General features: G+C 39.5%; 1 protein-coding gene across 4 annotated transcripts in view; it reads left to right on the top strand.

The window, feature by feature from the left end:
• The window catches only part of PRKCD (protein kinase C delta), a 66,982-nt gene that overhangs the window by 25,888 nt on the left and 23,835 nt on the right, over positions 1–17,259 (top strand). For all 4 annotated transcript variants that reach the window (XM_075762922.1, XM_075762920.1, XM_075762923.1 and 1 more), the window contains exons 2-3: positions 12,304–12,438; positions 16,070–16,269. In XM_075762922.1, the coding sequence (XP_075619037.1) occupies positions 12,324–12,438; positions 16,070–16,269 (315 nt within the window). In that variant the 5' untranslated portion in view covers positions 12,304–12,323. The remainder of the gene's footprint in view (positions 1–12,303; positions 12,439–16,069; positions 16,270–17,259) is intronic.

Below are 17,259 nucleotides of genomic sequence, written 5' to 3'. Positions count from 1 at the left end.
TAGCTGTTTGGTTTTCCTCATGCGTTTTTCCATGCCAGTAGCAGCCATACACCATCCTTTTTAACCTAATGATCTAACAGAAATGACATGTCCTAATGGCATGCTTCCCAATCATGACATGGTACAGGAGGTACTATTTAGTGATAGCAGTTTCAGATTCTTCTGTCAAAAGACTGCTATAAAAATTATCATAAAGAAGCACTTTTATGGTAAAAGAACATGTACAGCAAAAAGTCAGAAATAATTGGAAGGTGCAGGGAAAGTAACCAAGACTTTAACTCATTTATCCATTTAGTGATGGAGGAAATGATAGGCCATAATGAGCCAGGAAAGCTTGTCAGGAAAATCATTGAATACTCTGTTGCTTCCATGGGCTAGCTGGGACATGAGAGCACAACTGTAATCAAAAAGTTTGTGTTCAGTTATTTTTTTGGGTAATCTGTGGGTACCCTTGCAAGTCATAGAATCAGTTGCATATGTCTTTTCTTCCTGAAGGTATTTTTTTAGACAAGTAACGAAGATTGTGTCTTCTTTATCATTATGTTCATTAGTGCAATGACCCAATAAAGTAACAAAACAGATGCTGACTTGCAGTGTTGTTAACTGAAGTTCTTGGGTGTATATTTTATATTTCTCTCTGTGTCTAGTGTTTTGCATATGCAAACCAAACATCTCATTTTTAAATGACTCCCCATTTCTTAGTAGGATGAGCACTGGAGTGGGAGCTGGAAGAAGCCATGACAGAAAATACGCATCTAATAATTTGATCTGCAGTCATCCTTCAGAAATTTGGGTCTTTCAAGTAGTAGGAATAGCATTTCTGGAAGCTGGCCAGAGGGTGTTCCTGACAGTGCCCAGTCCACAGGACTTCTTACTCTCTCAAAACTGAAAATAGTTGAGCATGTCCTGCCATGGTTATCTCTACAAACAAGATTCTGGCTCATCTAAAGCTCCAGGGATTTTTGTTTAGCTTTTTCTTTCTTGTTTACTGTGTTGCGTCCCAGATGTGTCAATGCTTAAAGGTTGGGGTTTTTCTTTTCCCCAATAAGGGTACTACAATGATATGATTTTATTCATTTAGTGGAAAATCACTTAATATGACTATTAGCAGACACACATCATAGTGTTTAGATAAAGACGACATCCGTGTCATCACAGTGTGGAGTTTATATGTTTAAACCACAAAATTCAGGAAAAGGTAAAAAAATAAAGGTTTGCTATTAACTTAGCTGGAAGATTAAAAGAGGAAGGAATTGAAAATGGTATTAAATAGTACATCTCACCCTAATTTTACATTACAACTTGTACTGTAAACTCTGTGCTACCTTTAAATAACCCAAATCTCTCTTAAGATCCCTTTATGGTTTAATTCAACTCATTACTAGTGAGCTGTGTGTGTTTCTTCTGTATTTTTGGGAATGCCAAGTCTACTATAGAGCTTTAAATGTTCATTTCCTCTAGAAAGTGATTCAGAGGGGAGGGGACAGTTAAAAATCACTTGTGGTTCCTTTTTCTTATCTGTTTTTGGAAATTTAAGCCTGAACTTTGAAATTACATCAGAAGGAAATGCTTTTAATTACAAATAAATTTTGGTTACATTTGCTTCTTTCTAATTTCTCCTTTTTGATTCCTGTGGCTATTCATTATTTAGCATCATCCTATACCTCCCTCAGCATCACTTGGTTGTGCTTATTTCATCTCTTCGTTGCAAAAGTGAGAGGCTCTTTCACAGATAGCGATGTGTGTATCCATGTATGGCTTCACTGTTTATTTTCAGTTATTAAACAATAGAAAAAAGTCTTGATTGAGTTGACTTTTTTTGGTTATTTATATTTCTTTTGTGGTTTTTTGCCTTCACATTCTAGGTAATTAAAAAACAAAACCAAAACACACAGGATAAAAGGATGATTCCTACCTACAGACCCTGAGCAGCCTTTATGTACCAGGAAATAGGGAGGAGGAGGAGCATCGTGTTCAGCAAGGCAGATTTGGCCCATCTGGCTGTCTAATGTCTGACTGAAGTGACTATATGTTTGTGACTTTTGGTGAAAGAATGGCTTCTCAAAAAACCCAAACAAAACAATCCCAGTAATGCCAGATGCAATCAGGAGGGAGGACTGGATCTATTCCTACAACTCGGTACACGGTTAATGAGCAAAATTTTGGTTCACAAATTTTGTGTCCTCTTTCTTTAAAAGCCTTGATCAAAATCATGCATCCACGAATTGAATTGTATTTCCTCTAACGAGGATAACTGAGCAGCAGATTTCCAGCACGTATGAATGATGATACAGTTCTCTCGGCTAATGAATATTCTAGCTTTCCAGATACTTGGAGGATTAGGTCATAGTGCTGGTGGTAGTATAAATTCCTGGCTTAGTGGCTTGCTCTTTGTGAGAGGCACTTAGACTGCATAATCTGATCATGTTTTCAAAAGTGCAAAGTAAAGTTGTTCTCTAATTGGAATGCTTTAGAAGGCATGTTTTGTATTTCTGTTGAATGCCCAGTTTCTCTATTTCCATTTTTTGCTTCTTCATTGTTCATACAGAGGCATTAACTCATTACATTTGAAATAAGACAAATTTCCAATATATATTTTTTTTTAAACTGTAATTGACTTAGTGTCTTTACAGTACTTGGCTGTTTCAGTGTTGAGGGGAAAGAGCTTTTCCTCTTCAGTGTAAAGTAAAAAACCAAACCAACCCACAAACAAACCAAAACCAAAAAACTTCCAGTGTTTTAGAGATAAAGGCAATTTATAATGGGTTGTAAAAGTTTAGCTGAAGTGTTGTCATGTCGGGGGATTCTTTTGTTTGTTTGAAAACATGTTGTTGGCATTTTGTTTTATTCTCCCTGGAAAATATATCTCAATTTCCAGGAAACTTAAAACCGTGCAGAAAATAAAAAGCGTTGTGTGTGTAATTATACATCAGAAGGAAAATCTCGAATGATATACTGAATCCTAGATCAAAATACTCAGCAAGAGTGAGAGGATGGCACTGAAGATGGGCTTGGTGTGTAATTCCTCCGTTAAAGGATGCTAATGGAGTATGCCTGAAAGTGGATCCCTGCCCATTTGATTATGGTGATACCTAAAGAGATACTGTACAAAATACTGGATTTCCTTTGGCTATTTTCCTTTGGTACTTCTGAAAGCTGTATGAGTAGCTTGGCTTTCCCAGTGTGCTGGTTGTTACAAAAATGTCTATGAACCCTCCTGCAGAATGGCATGCTTCCTTTGGAGAACTCATATTCACATGATAAGCTTGATGTACAGTTTTGCAATTTAGTCGTGCTGACTAAATACTGGCAAATTCCTTGAACGTTGTTGAGGAAGTGGGAGCTGAGAGCTAGTCAGGGGCTTGGACTCACTGAAGGCATCCAGGGCTCTGTATAGTGACATACAGCCAGAACTGGTGTATAGCTTGGCTCCAGGGTGTATTACTGTAGGGAGGAAGAGGTGTAGCTTCATCCCTTTCACCTAATAATTTTTTTCCTCTCACACGGAGGGGATTGTGTTATTTAATTACAGGAAATAAACCCCTCTACTTACTCCTAACTACTCCTGAATCATGCATGCATAGAGAAAAAACATGGTTTGTCTCCTATCTAATATTGTGGACATGCTCCCATTTTGTAATGTGATTTGATATTAATGAATTGTTCACTCAGAGCTTCACCTAGCCAGCCTCCTTGTGTTAATCGTTCCATGTTGTTCCAGTTGCTACCTATCAAATAATACCAGCTTGTGCTATCGGAAATAATGAACAAAGCCTTTGGGCTTCAGGCAGTGTTTCTCCTCTTGCATGTTTTTAATGCCTGACATTTGGGTTTGAAGTTAATGAAGAAGATTCATTTGCACTTTTGTTTCAGACTTGATTTTGATAATGGTGAAAACCAGCATGCCTACAGAGCTTTCATCTACTGTTTAGCCCTGTGTGTTCAAAAAGGAAGGAGAACTTGGAGTTTAAAAAAAATAAATAGCTATTTCTTACGCACTTCTAAAGAAAAAGCAGCTGACAGTACTTCCCTCCCCCCGCCCCAAGTAGTAGTTGTGGAATATTGAAAAAGCCAACTCTGCTGTTCCAAATGTTGTTTTCCCTTTCCAAAAAAGGACATTCAGTGTAAAATGCTTTTTTAATCTTACAGCATATGCTGTGTAACAGCCTGTCCTGCTGTCTATTTCAGAGTCCAAAATTTCCTCAATTTACTAATCTTTTAGTGCAAAACCCAGATTTGTCTTCCTCAACGCACTTGAGACCACTTTAAGAACAGTCAACTGTTTTTACTGAGTAATCATATGTTATCATATGCTCAAATAAATTGAGCTGCATGTCTTGCAAAAAAACCATAAAATCAAGTCTGCTTTAGCTCTTGCCTGCCTGCTATCTGCATTCTCAAGCTTCTCTGGAGTTTGCAGTGCCAAGATTGGAAGAGTTGGCCTGTTCAGGAAAAGGTTTCTGATGCTCGTATTTTGAAAAGTTTCTCGTCATAATGATAGGGAAAGCATCAGTAATTTTTTTTGGCCTTGAGAGTGTTGGGGAAATATCAACAATTTATCCAGCAGCCATAAATTCAGGCATTTGGGGACTGCTGAGCGTGCGAAAAAAGGTGTGGAAACTTGGAATTATCTGTGCTTCTGGCCAAGTGGAATGAAACCCAGGAGCATCTCTTGCTACATGGCTTATCTGGATGGATTTTCTCCAGACTATTGCAACACAAACAGTGACAGATTTTATTATGTCATTGTTTCTGTTTCTAGCCTTGACCTAACCCAACAAAAGCAGAAGTATCTGAAAGAAAATACTGGGGAGGAAAGAAGAAAATGGTAACAATGTTTTTTCCAAGCTAGGTTTATAGGACTCTGTGAACCATTCTACATGTACTGTTTAAAAAAAAAGACAAAGCAAACCCCAAAACTTACATCATTTATACTAGAATTTAAATTTAACAGCAAGTAAATTCAATTGTGGTGTTAAATTTCTTGTCATCTTTTCTCACTTTTCATAGTCCTGTTGTATAATTATTTAAAAACATTTTATGAAGATACACTGTTTTAGAAATACTGCTGCCCAAGTTGTAGGTGATTTGGCTGAAGGGCTGTTTTAAAGATGCTCTTTTCACGCTTGACTTCCTGAAGATAACTGCATTTTGTTGAATATTACCTAATGGATATATTTTGCTTTCATAAGTGTATAGTCAGGCAGTTCTAATTTTAAGGTTTCTTTTAATTTTGTTTGTAAAATCTTCTCCATAAGATAGTGTGTTGGTTTTGCGTGGCAAGGTTTTGGTAGCGGGGGGGCTACAGGGGTGGCTTCTGTGAGAAGCTGCCAGAAGCTTCCCCTGTGTCTGACAGAGCCAATGCCAGCCGGCTCCAAGACGGACCCGCCGCTGGCCAAGGCCAAGCCAATCAGCGCCTCTGTGATAACATATTTAAGAAAGACAAAAAAACAGTTAGAGAGCGCTTTTGCAGCCAGAGAGAGGAGTGAGAAGATGTAAGAACATCTGCAGACACCAAGGTCAGTGCAGAAGGAGGGGCGGGAGGTGCTCCAGGCGCCGGAGCAGAGATCCCCCTGCAGCCCGTGGTGAAGACCATGGGTGAAGCAGGCTGTCCCCCTGCAGCCCATGGAGGAAGGATGAGGGGGTGTAGAGATTCCACCTGCAGCCCGTGGAGGACCCCACGCCGGAGCAGGTGGAGGCACCCGAAGGAGGCTGTGACCCATGGGAAGCCCGGGCTGGAGCAAGCTCCTGGCAGGACCTGTGGATCCGTGGAGAGAGGAGCCCACGCCGGAGCAGGTTTGCTGACAGGACTTGTGACCCTGTGGGGGACCCACGCTGGAGCAGTCTGTTCCTGAAGGTCTGTACCCCGTGGAGGAGACTCACGTTGGAGAAGGTCGTGAAGGACTGTCTCCCGTGAGAGGGACCCCACGCTGGAGCAGGGGAACGATGAGAGGAGTCCTTCCCCTGAGGATGAAGAACCGGCAGAAACACCGCGTGATGAACTGACCGTAACCCCCACTCCCCGTCCCCCTGTGCCGCTGAGGGGGGCGGAGGTTGAAGCCGGGAGTGAAGTTGAGCCCGGGAAGATGGGAGGGGTGGGGGGAGGTGTTTTAAGATTTGGTTTTATTTCTCATTCCTCTACTCTGTTTTGCTTAGTAATAAATTAGATGAATTCCCTCTCTAAGTTCGGTCTGTTTTGCTCGTGATGATAATTAGGGAATGATCTCTCCCTGTCCTTATCTCGACCCGTAAGTTTTGTGGTTTTTTTCATTGTACCTTTTCTCCCCTGTCTAATGAAACAGGGGAGTGATAGAGCGGCTCTGGTGGGCACCTGGCCCTCAGCCAGGGTCAACCCACCACAGATAGTTTATCAAAATAGTTGCTGAGAAGCTTCATGTTTCTAATTACCGTTCTTGGATTCCATTCTTGGAAGAATCAAATTAATAACTGGAGTAAATTAAGCCATTCATAGGAGATAGGAGGTGGCTAAACCTAAATGACAAATGGCTAAGCCTAAATAACAGCAAGAGTGATGCTGATGCAGGGCCTGTACTTTTGGAGAATTGTCCTTTTCCTGCAGGGGCCTACATGCAATGTGTGAGTTTAGCCATGTTTTTTGGAGAACAATTTTTCCCCTTCTGGGGATTTTAAGCTTTCAAAGCAGCACCTGCAGATAATGTTTTTTGCCATCTCTGGCAGGTGTGAGTATTCAGCATTATGATATACAGTGATTTTGTGTTGGTTATGTTTCTCAGGCTCTAGTTTAGTAGCAGTAGTACAATAGTTGGTAGTGCCTAGGGAAGTCCAGCTGATAAAGAATGCTGCACTGTATCTTCTTGACAAGGTTGGTAAGAACAATTATAATATGCCTCTCTTAAACAGACTTCATTTTTAGACTGACTTCTTCCCACAGAACATCAAATAGAGGCCAGGGTTTACAGTGAAACCTGCCAAAATTCTCTATAGACTAACTGTAGGTGTGCAACGTAGTGGTTAGCATCATCGTTGCTTTGGTTCAGTGAAATGTCCTACAGCACAGGTACTGTTTCTTCTCTCTTGCAGATGGGATTATTTTGATCATCAGCTGAAACAATACCTGTTAAGGGAGTTATTTAAGAACCATAACCAACCTGTCTGCTTCGTGTGAGGTTTTTCTGTAATGTGAGCATAAAGCAGCATACACGGGAACAATAAAAACACAATGTGCAGATTAACGGTGTGCGCAGATGAGGGATGCTAATCACACTACCAGCATCTCTACTTGCAGGCTTTCTTGTGTTATCGCCATGAAAGTAGCATAATCACCTTTGTGGGCTGTACACAAAGAGGAAGGAGGTCCTTGTTCATGTTTTTGAAAGTGCTGTGGGGGCAATAAGTTGGGCAATAGTTTGTTGTTATCTTTCTCTTGAATGCCTTGTCCATTGCCCGAATGGAGGACAGGAATCCCTTGTGTAAGAAAAAGATACCTGTAAGATGGAAATAATCTGTATCTTTGCATCTTAAAGCAGAAAAAAGTTATTGCTGCATCATTTCAGGGAAGAACACCAACTGATCAGCTACATGCAGTGCTGGCGACCAGTGTTGGTGCTTCCCAAAGCATTTGTGTGGCCTTGGAAGCAGCCTCAGCAAGAAGCTAAGCAGAAAGCAGTAATTTCGTGCCATCCAGCGCATTTCTGTGAGACGGCATGGAAAAGCCATGGCCTGTGCATGCAGCTTTACATCCGTTTGCAAAATGTTTTACAGACTGCTACAAGGAAATCAGAGGCTCAAATCAGCAGGGGAGTTTTCTCATTTGTATTTCTCTTGGATGTATAGTCCCATATCAGTGACGGAACAGTCTGTGCTCTGTTTGGGCCCATTAGTTCTTTAGACCCTTCGGTGCTCTGTTGTTGGCCAGTGTCAGCGTTTCCTCCAGATGATGCACTGCTTTGATGTTACTTCCCGCTTTCTGTAAAAGTCACGACTGTGTCTTTGTTTCTGGATTGTGTTAGGGGTGGCTTGCCCTCACTGTTTATAACAAGGCAGAATTACAGCAACAAAGGAACCCTGACAAGTAACTGCTGTGCACTGTTGGAAGGGGAGAAACTACAGAATTTATCCTCTATCCCTTGTGTCTGTGTGCAGAAGATTTTTAATCTAGCGTGAATTTTGTGCTAGCAAATCTTGCGAAAATTCTCCTTGGAATATTTGAGATTTTAATTTATTTTGAAGATGTCTTTAAAACTGTGTGTTACAAGCACATCCATGTGAAAACTGAGTATTTGTTCATCCAGTAGATGTTGACATTGATGCGAAGATGCTTTAATTTCCCCCCCTTGCGTCATGCATATTATAGTTGATAGTAACATAGTTGATTTTCTTACCATATTAAATAGTCAAATGCTCTCTATTTTAAAGCTTCATGGAAATTACTGTGGATTTTGCAGAATCTATCCCAGATCATGTGGAATGTGGTTTTAACTTGCAACAGGGCAGATGAATGTTGTGCTGGACAGCATCTGGTGGTGTACTCTGAATCAGTGTGGCTATCACCATGTACTTCGTATAGAACAATGTTACTAGAAGATATTTTTTTCTCCTAGCTTTTTTTCAGGTTGCGTATGTCTTTGAAACTGTTTGAGATATCAAACCTGTGATTTAGACTTGCAGTATTTTTGGAGTTCGCATCTCAGTTTTCCCACCATTTGGTTTGGATAAAATCACACCCTTTAGGGAATACGCTTTGGCTTTAATACTTCATAGCAGTAATGCAGATTGTATGAGTAGATTGTAAAATCTCCCTCAAACATAGCTGGTGTTTTATAGCAATTTCAGTTCTTGACAGATACAGCTCTTAAAACTAGAGTGAACGCTTGTTCTGTCACTTCTGAAATAGTTACAGAGACTAGAGAGGGACTCTTGTCTAAAATGCAACAAGCGAAACATATGTATTGCTCTCAATGTTTTTGCTTTTCAAATGTGACAAAACTTTGGATGAGTGTATTTGGGAGGGATTTTGAGAAACTTTGTTGTAGTAAAATGAATCCCTTTCACTGAGTTTTGCTGCCAAAAACAGTTTTAGAGGGATATGTTTTTGTTTACAGCAGTACGGCTGATACTTGTCAACTATCTCACTGCAATATCTTAGCATAGAGAAGGATTGGAAAATGTACATAAGGAGCAAATCCAAACCCTCCTTTCTCACTTAACCTCCCTGCCTCACAGTATAGTCTATCACATATAGTGAGATTTTGCGTGAAGTCACTTAAAAACCTCTACTTTTGTGAAAAAAGCATAATGTATAAGGATACAGAAACTTGGCAGGAACAGGCAGTTTGTTGTGTGAAAATAAGCTGTTGAGATATTTTGGATTTTTTAAGTTGTTGTTAAATGGAAAAGCAACAAGGTATCTTATAGTTTCACAGTGACCTTGGACCAAGTGCATCTGAACATCATCGGAAATTCTGGTATATTGGTATTTTCTCCTAACTGCTGAATCTCTTGTGTGTAGTATTTCTGCGTGAGCGTTTGAGATTGCACTGTGAAGCCAAGTACAATGAAACTAAAACAACCAACCATATTCAAAACCAAGAAGCAGAGCTGAAAGTACGGCTTTCAAATGATTTAGCTATCAGAATTGAGGAAGATTGTGGGATTATTTGAAAAGCGTATGCGTTGTACCTGTTTCTATTATATTTGTTAATTTGGAGTTAAAGTAGTAAATGTTAAAGCCTCGTATTCTGTTTCAGGACTAACATTGGCTTGAGTCAGATGGTCTGAATGAAATCATGCAATTGTTAGTTTAGCTCTGTCAGTGCTTTCCAATTTTTTGTTAGTGTAGTCCCAGACTTACTGGAAATTGTGACTTCTAGCTGGGCTGTCCCTTCCAGCCAGAATTACCCTGCAATCCTATGATTCTGTCAAATAAACTTCCCAGTGGGAGCTACACACTGACCTACCCAGCTTGTTTCTACCTATGGCCTAAGTGAGTCTTAAACTGGTTTCCCCAGAGGTGAATGATGATGAAATCTGGTTTCTTTTACATCCATGTTGAGTAGTAACTATATGTGATCCGGTGTTGGCAAGTCATGTAGTCACTTGAGGGTAGTTCCGAACACAGTGAGCACAAGGTCTCTTGCGCAGCTAATGTGTGTTCCTCATTAAAACTCTTGATGAGCATTGTGTTCACATTGCATTTGTGAAAGTGAGGTATCAAGATGATATTTGTTAATTTTTACAAAAGCTGTCTATTTTTCTTTCTTTGTGAGGTTATCTCAATCCCCAGTCTCATCAAATGATGCCCCAAGCTGCAATAACCAGTGGATTAGCAGGGAAGGTTTGTTATTTTATTGCGAGTCTGGATGACAGTCTGCATGAATGTGAATTACAGTGGTGGCTTTCAGTTTTTCAGCGAGATAATGGTGCCAAGTAATCCTAAACCTGTGTTCTAACTTTGTCTTACTCTATAGAAAAGAAAGTAGGGAAACAGTTAATAAAAACTAGCTCAATAAATGTTAGAAAGTCATAAAATTTTTCCATTTATTGAGAATGGTCTCTGCATAGGGAGATTGCGTGATGTGCAAATAATGGTGTCAGGAGCTATACGCTGTCTTTCTGCAAAGGCTCTGATTTCACAGTCTTTTATCTAAATGACTGTTCTGGGCCTTAAAAGATATGAGAGGAATGTTAATTGCTTCTCAGGTTGATATCTTTACATTAAAAAAATGCAAGCACATGCAGGATTGCTTGAAATGTTCTTCCTAGTGCTGCTTGACCGAGCTGGTTAACAATCTACAGTCAAAAGGCCACCTCAGCCCAGTTTCAGTTCTTTTATTTTATTTTTTTTCATGATCTCTTCCTGTTACCTTGTTAACTCTTTTCTCCCAGTTCCTCCTTCTCTGCATCCCTCATTCTCTGATCACACTAGCATTCCCTTGCTATCAAATGGCTTTTTTTCTCTTACCCTTTAAATGAGTAATTTTTGCTTCACAAAACAATACTGACATACAAGCTACAGGGCTAACTCATTGCTGAAGGTGCTGTGAATTGTAAAGTGAAATCTGCTCTAAGTTCAGGAGCCCTTAAGAATGAGGGAAGACTGTTGTGAAACACCAGTTTGCCAAATTAGAAATTACAGGTGTTTTTTTTGCAATTCCTGACAGTTTAAACCAGGTGATGCAGTAGTGCTGGAGGTTTTTCTATCTCTCCCTCTTCCCTTTGCCTGGTATGTCCAGGTATGGAGGCTCAGAGTTTGAATCACTAGCTCTGTGATGTTTCCTAGGGTTTGTACAGTACCATGTTGAAAGCAATGTTGAATAGAAGTCATGTGATGTTATACTTGCTTCAGTTTGGTGGTATTTGGAGTGTACATTTTTTCCACATTAAGTATGAAAAATCAAATGTGCACTTACCCAGTGAAACAGCTAGGTTTCAGAAATTTCTGTAACTGCATTTATCTAAGTGAGAAAGTAAGTGTGAACTCATGTGTATGGACCAGTTAGGTTGTTAATATTGATCAAGTGCTCATGTGCAGTGCAATTACTTGATCGTGCTTAAGAACGTGTTACCCTTACTGTACATCTGGTAATGGTTTTTGCTGCAGTGTCCAGAAATTGTATGTAGGTTCAGTAGTTTCTCAGATAATCTTTAAAAATTAACCAAAGGCATTCCTTTTATCATTTGATTGCCTATGAGTGCCTAGAATTCTATCTGGGAATTTTTGAGGCTGTGTATCAATTACAAAAGAAAATAATGTGTACCTAAAGAGCAACAAAATAATGTGAGCATTAGATGATTAATTTTGCTTCTAGTTCTGCCTCCTTGCTTCATGAGAATGGGAAAGGAATGTGTGGAACAGACAAAACTCTTCTTCCTCCCTTTTTTTTCCCCAACCCACCCTTCGTTCCAGGTGTGAGGAAAATAAATGTTTAAAAAAAAAAAACAAAACCAAACAGTCTGTCTGTTAGTTTGTGAACTACCTATCTGATAAGAATGTTTATATACTTGTGTGTTAATGAATAGGGTCTCTGTGTTTAAAAATTGAGCCAGGTCTAAGTCAAAGTCATAACTGCTACGTACTTATAACAGGATATTGTTAAAGGGGTATCTTGAATTCAGTCTTTATTTGTACATGTTACCTTTTTTGTTTCAATACGTCCCAGTTTTATTTCAGGCTCATGATCTCAAAGCCCCATTCAGGATTTGCGAACTTTAGAGGATAGGTTCTATCAGCTATGATGGTTGCTGGGAAATGTGTATTGTTTTCTTACAAGTCTCAGACCAAGTCTTTTATTCTATGATTTTTATTTCCTTCTTTCCGCTTAGGTTGTGTATCATTGTGAGCAATGGCCCCCTTCTTACGGATATCTTTCAACTCATTTGAGCTGGGACCTGTACAGAATCAAGGGGAACAACTACAACCTTTCTGTGCTATCAAGATGAAGGAAGCATTGACTACAGGTGAGGTTACAAATGGTGATGCTTTTCTGAATATAAGTAAGTTTTTGAGAAATACTGCAATCCTTCTTAGTCTGTGAATGGTAATGAGTCCTGCTGTTCCTGTCACACTATGCACTTCAACATGAGCTTTTCTTTCAGAATGGGAGCAATAACAATGACTTTTGTCTCTATCCCCACCTTAAAACAAGACTTCTTTATCAGCACTTTCTTGTACCGCGACCAGAGTGCTCAGCACTTGGTAGGTGAAGTCTAAGATCTCTAATTTGTTACTTCACCACCAACACACAACTATTCACAAAAGATGTGGTGAAGCCACTGAAATGTCACTAGTGCAGGAGTTAAGGTGAGTCATTAATTTTGCATGACAGAGGTTTGCAAATGTTAAATCAAACATTGTTCTCTCCAGTTCCGCAAGTGACAGACTGCACTTGCAGCAGCTCTGCAGGGGAGAGAGTGGTGTAATGGAGTGCCATGAGGAGGGATCTGAACTGCAGCAGGTTTGAGGACACCATCCTCAAGCATAGTATAGTAAATGATCTCTATAGGCTTGGAGGATGGAGGATAGGTATTAATGAGAAGTGTAGTTTGTTGTTGCTGTGGAAACTGAGGCATTTTGCTGTAATTATTTCCTTAGAGCGACTTGCACCCAAGGTCTTGTTTGCACCTCCCTGTTCAGCAGGCCCTCAGCCTTCAAAGACCGCTTCTTTACAGAAACTGGACTGAAAGTTTATAATATTTTGTGGCATTTAGCTAGAATACATCAGTGTAGCCAAACAGGATGAGAGGGAATTGCTGTATTGGGTTAGACTGCAGCTGTGCAATCCTGTGCTGTGGCTCTAGGACTTCACAAAACATCAAAGAATGCAGGAAGCTCTAAAGAAGCAGTTTCCTAGGCTGTTGGGATAACCTCTGAAGAAATGGTGTTGAAAGTGTTGCAGCTGCCAGAATATGTGGAGAGGTGGGAGTAGCCTAAATAAATCCACTTTTTTTTTCCCCAGCTGTCTCCTTTTGAAAAGTAGAATCGTTCCAACATTTCTCCTCTTTGCTTGCGCGTGTCTTTGAAGGACTGAAAAATGTGAGAGGAGAGTGCACTGAACCTTGGAGCAGTCACTGATTGGGGTAATCAGGAAAAGAAACTGATGCTCCCATTATCGGTTTGACAAGATCTGGAATAACTTTTCTTGGATTTGCATGCTGAAACATGATCAAGGAAAACCTTCTTGTATAGGAAGAAGAAAATAATTTGCCTAATGGTTAGGCATTAAGCCAATTCACAAACATGTAAAATGTTTTGAAGCCATTAGAGTTAGCAGAGAAACAAAGGAGGCCTGAATACAGGAGGGGTAAGAACAGTGGTGTGTTAAATGCTGATCTTTGCTGGCACTAAAGTGTTCATTCACAGGCAGACACTGTGATCCGCGACAAATCTTGATTAGTATGAATTTAATTACAAAAGCAGCATGGCCAGGGTGGAAGTTGTTGTCAGTAATTCAGATTACTTCTTTCAGTTTTACATAGGGTAAAAATGTATATAGTAACTGATCAAAGCAGATATTAGTTGGGACATGGGAATAGGGACAGTCCTGTGAATGGACTGAAATAGTTCTCTCCTCTAAGTAATCCTACAAAGAGTATTACCAACTCTTCTGTGAACTGCTGCTGCTTCTGCAAACCCTGAATTATTGTCAAAGGTTCTGCAAGTAGGTGCAATTTCTCATATTCCCAGGATGCCTCCTGAGATATGCCTTTTTGATGAAGGGGTCCGGCTTTAGCAATCCGAAAAATAGCCAAGTGTAAAAGCCTTGCTGTGGACACAGCCTGCGTTGAATTCCCCCATGCCTTTATTGTTCATCCTAATAATCTCTAAATTATGTTTTGTTTGAGCTTTCCCTATATATTTTCACCATAATATTTCCAAATTCTTCCATAGTTAGGAATACCTCTGGAAGTAGGTTTGCACTGCTAAGAATTTGAGTTTTTCTTTCTGCAGAGTTCCCCAAGTTCAGGATAAAAGCTTTTGACTGAGTAGAATTGAGGAATGCTCAAGTTTGCGTTGAAATGGAGGAGGTCCTCAGGTGGCTGTTCCTGAACATTTCAGAATGCCCTTTGGCAAGCAGGCTTGAGTCTGCGTGTCAAAGTTGTAATTTGTAATGCTGTTGTTGGCAGGCATTCCCTAATAAAGAAGTACAAGGACGGTATTTACTACTCTTGTTTGGATAGCTCAGCACAATTGAGTGGAGTGCATCAAGCAAGCTATTAATGAATGAACACAAACTTTGCCTTGAGTTTCCAGGAAGATTTTTAAATAATAAGTGTCTAATTCTTCTTTCATCCAAGTGAATGTAAATTCTGTTGCTAATTTTAAGAGACAAACCACACTGCAGCTTCTTGAAGAAGGGTCCAACTATTTCATCTCCTTTGCCTGCTGCCTTGATATCATAAGAACAAATTACACAAGGGAAAAATTGATCATTCAGAGCTGGAGAGGCACTTAGAAAGCACTTTTATTGCAGCAAACGATCTTGATAAGTAGCAGAAATTGTGCAGAATGTACAAAATTATATTCAGTTACCTGAGCACAAGTGGGGAATAATTGGATTGGCAGCAAATCACAGGGAAAAACTGGGGAGGTGGCATCGTGTGCCAGAGTCACAGTGAAGAACTGGATGTGGTTGCTTAGGAGGCAGTATCATTTTGGATGTGTTGATGAGACTACTAAGAGAGCCAGATCTAGAAATATGCTAAAGCTTGTTATAGATGGTGCAGCCACCAGCTGTTTTCTGTGCCTGAGGTAAGGACAGGAAGAAATTAGCTTAATTGTTAGCAAGAGACACTGAAACTCTATTAGGAAGAAATCCATCTAATAGGAATAGTGAAGCACTGTAAAACTGCTAAGGAAGGAGTCTGCAGAGATGCTCTTGTGGAAGGCTGAGTAAATGTTACCAAAAATAAAGATGTTTATGGAGGCCCTTTCAACCTTTTTCTTATTATTTAACTACCCCAGGTCTGCACATGCTAGAGAGGACAGACAAGGCCTTGTAATATCCTTTAAAAAGTAGCAATCGTAGCAGAGAAGAGAGTACAATGCCAAGGAAAGAATGACGTATGAAAAGAAGTGAAATGTGGGGATAATTTGGAAGTAGATTAATGAAATATGGAGCTTTTCATTTCTTCAGCCGCTGGTTTCAATTTAAACTAGGTCAGTGTAAGATGTATCTTAATTTATCTTATAGCAGCTGTTTTTCACTGTGATCAGACATGTCGTGGAGATTGATACCAGAAAGCAGCCATGCAAATATTCCCTGTCAAGTTGTGACTAACTAAACCAGGTTCTGAATTCCAGAATGGGATTTGTCCCTCCTGTTTTCTCTGGCTGCATGATAACACCTTCACTGCCTTTGCATGGCCTGTTTGTCAGGGCGAGCTTTGCCTTCCAAGTCATGACTGTTAGAACTGAATATTTAAATTTTGTCGCAACCACAGTACAAGAAGTAGTAAGTCTGGTTTTGTTTTCAGTACAAGGATTCTCTCTCTTGTTTTATTTTGTTGAGTTTAAGTACTAGATCTATATTACTTGATTTTACAGTTTCTGCTCTTTTTTTTTTCTTTTTTTTTTTTTTGTGGCTTTCAGAGAGAGGAAAAACTCTAGTTCAGAAGAAACCTACCATGTATCCAGAATGGAAATCAACTTTTGACGCCCACATTTACGAAGGACGGGTGATTCAGATTGTTCTCATGAAAGCAGCAGAAGAGCCATTATCTGAAGTGACTGTAGGCGTGTCAGTCCTGGCGGAGCGGTGCAAGAAAGGCAATGGCAAAGCAGAATTCTGGGTAAGGAAGAAGATTAATTCCTTAAACTTGCTGACCTGGTTATGTTTCTTTCAAGCTGAACGCTATGAGTATTTTAAGCTATGAGTATTTGATCCCTTTAACATGTGTGACAGGGCTTGTAAGACAATTATTTTAGCAGCATTTTTGAAGCAGATAATGTATAATCAAAGGTCAAGAAATTGACAATAGAATCCATGGCATTAGTGTTTTAAATAATGGCATATATCACATTGAGTGCCTATTTCATAAAGCCTAGCAGTTTTTGTAGCAAATAGCAGATGTTTAAATTGTATCTGATCATTGCAATTCATCCAGAGAAAAAGAAAGGTGAAGCTTATTCCAAGGTATTTCCAGTTAGAATTTCTAATCGTATTTATTTATTTTTACAATAAATTTTAGTTGGCTTGATGCTGTTATAATGGTGATCCTTTAATTCCCATTTTTTGTTATCCTGGTATCTTTTCTTGCCTCTGTCCCCTGAACAATTGTTTGTATGTGAAGGCAAAGGGTAATGGCGTCTTGTGCTGAGTGTCATTTGCTTCTGCATCATACTGAGTACAATTCTAAGTATCAATCTCAGAAATGTAACAGGGGAGGTACAGTTAGGGTTTAATGTATTTTTAAACTTAGAAATATACATTTAGTCTAAATGCCAGTAGTTATTATTAGTTGTCAAACTACATAAACCCAAACAACAACATTTAAAAAATTGTATGTGAATTAATTAAGGGACATGTAAAGCTCAAATAAACAGAAAGTTAAAAATACAAAATATGTTTTATTTTGTACATCTAGAGAGAGGGGAAAGTGACAGAGACAGGGAGGATCAAAACCATGAGCCCAGTTTTCTGAAATGCCAACTATGTTTCATTCACTTAATTGATGTGTTGCAAAGAATTTTTAATGTGTTAAGGGTTTAACGATGTCATAAAATCCTGTCAGTTTTAGTGATCAGTTTTAGCCAATTCAATGGTCTGAAATCCTCTGCTT

The sequence above is a fragment of the Balearica regulorum genome, chromosome 10 (assembly GCF_011004875.1).
Source record: "Balearica regulorum gibbericeps isolate bBalReg1 chromosome 10, bBalReg1.pri, whole genome shotgun sequence".
Classification (NCBI taxonomy): Eukaryota; Metazoa; Chordata; class Aves; order Gruiformes; family Gruidae; genus Balearica; species Balearica regulorum.
This window is presented reverse-complemented; position numbering and strand designations above follow the sequence as displayed.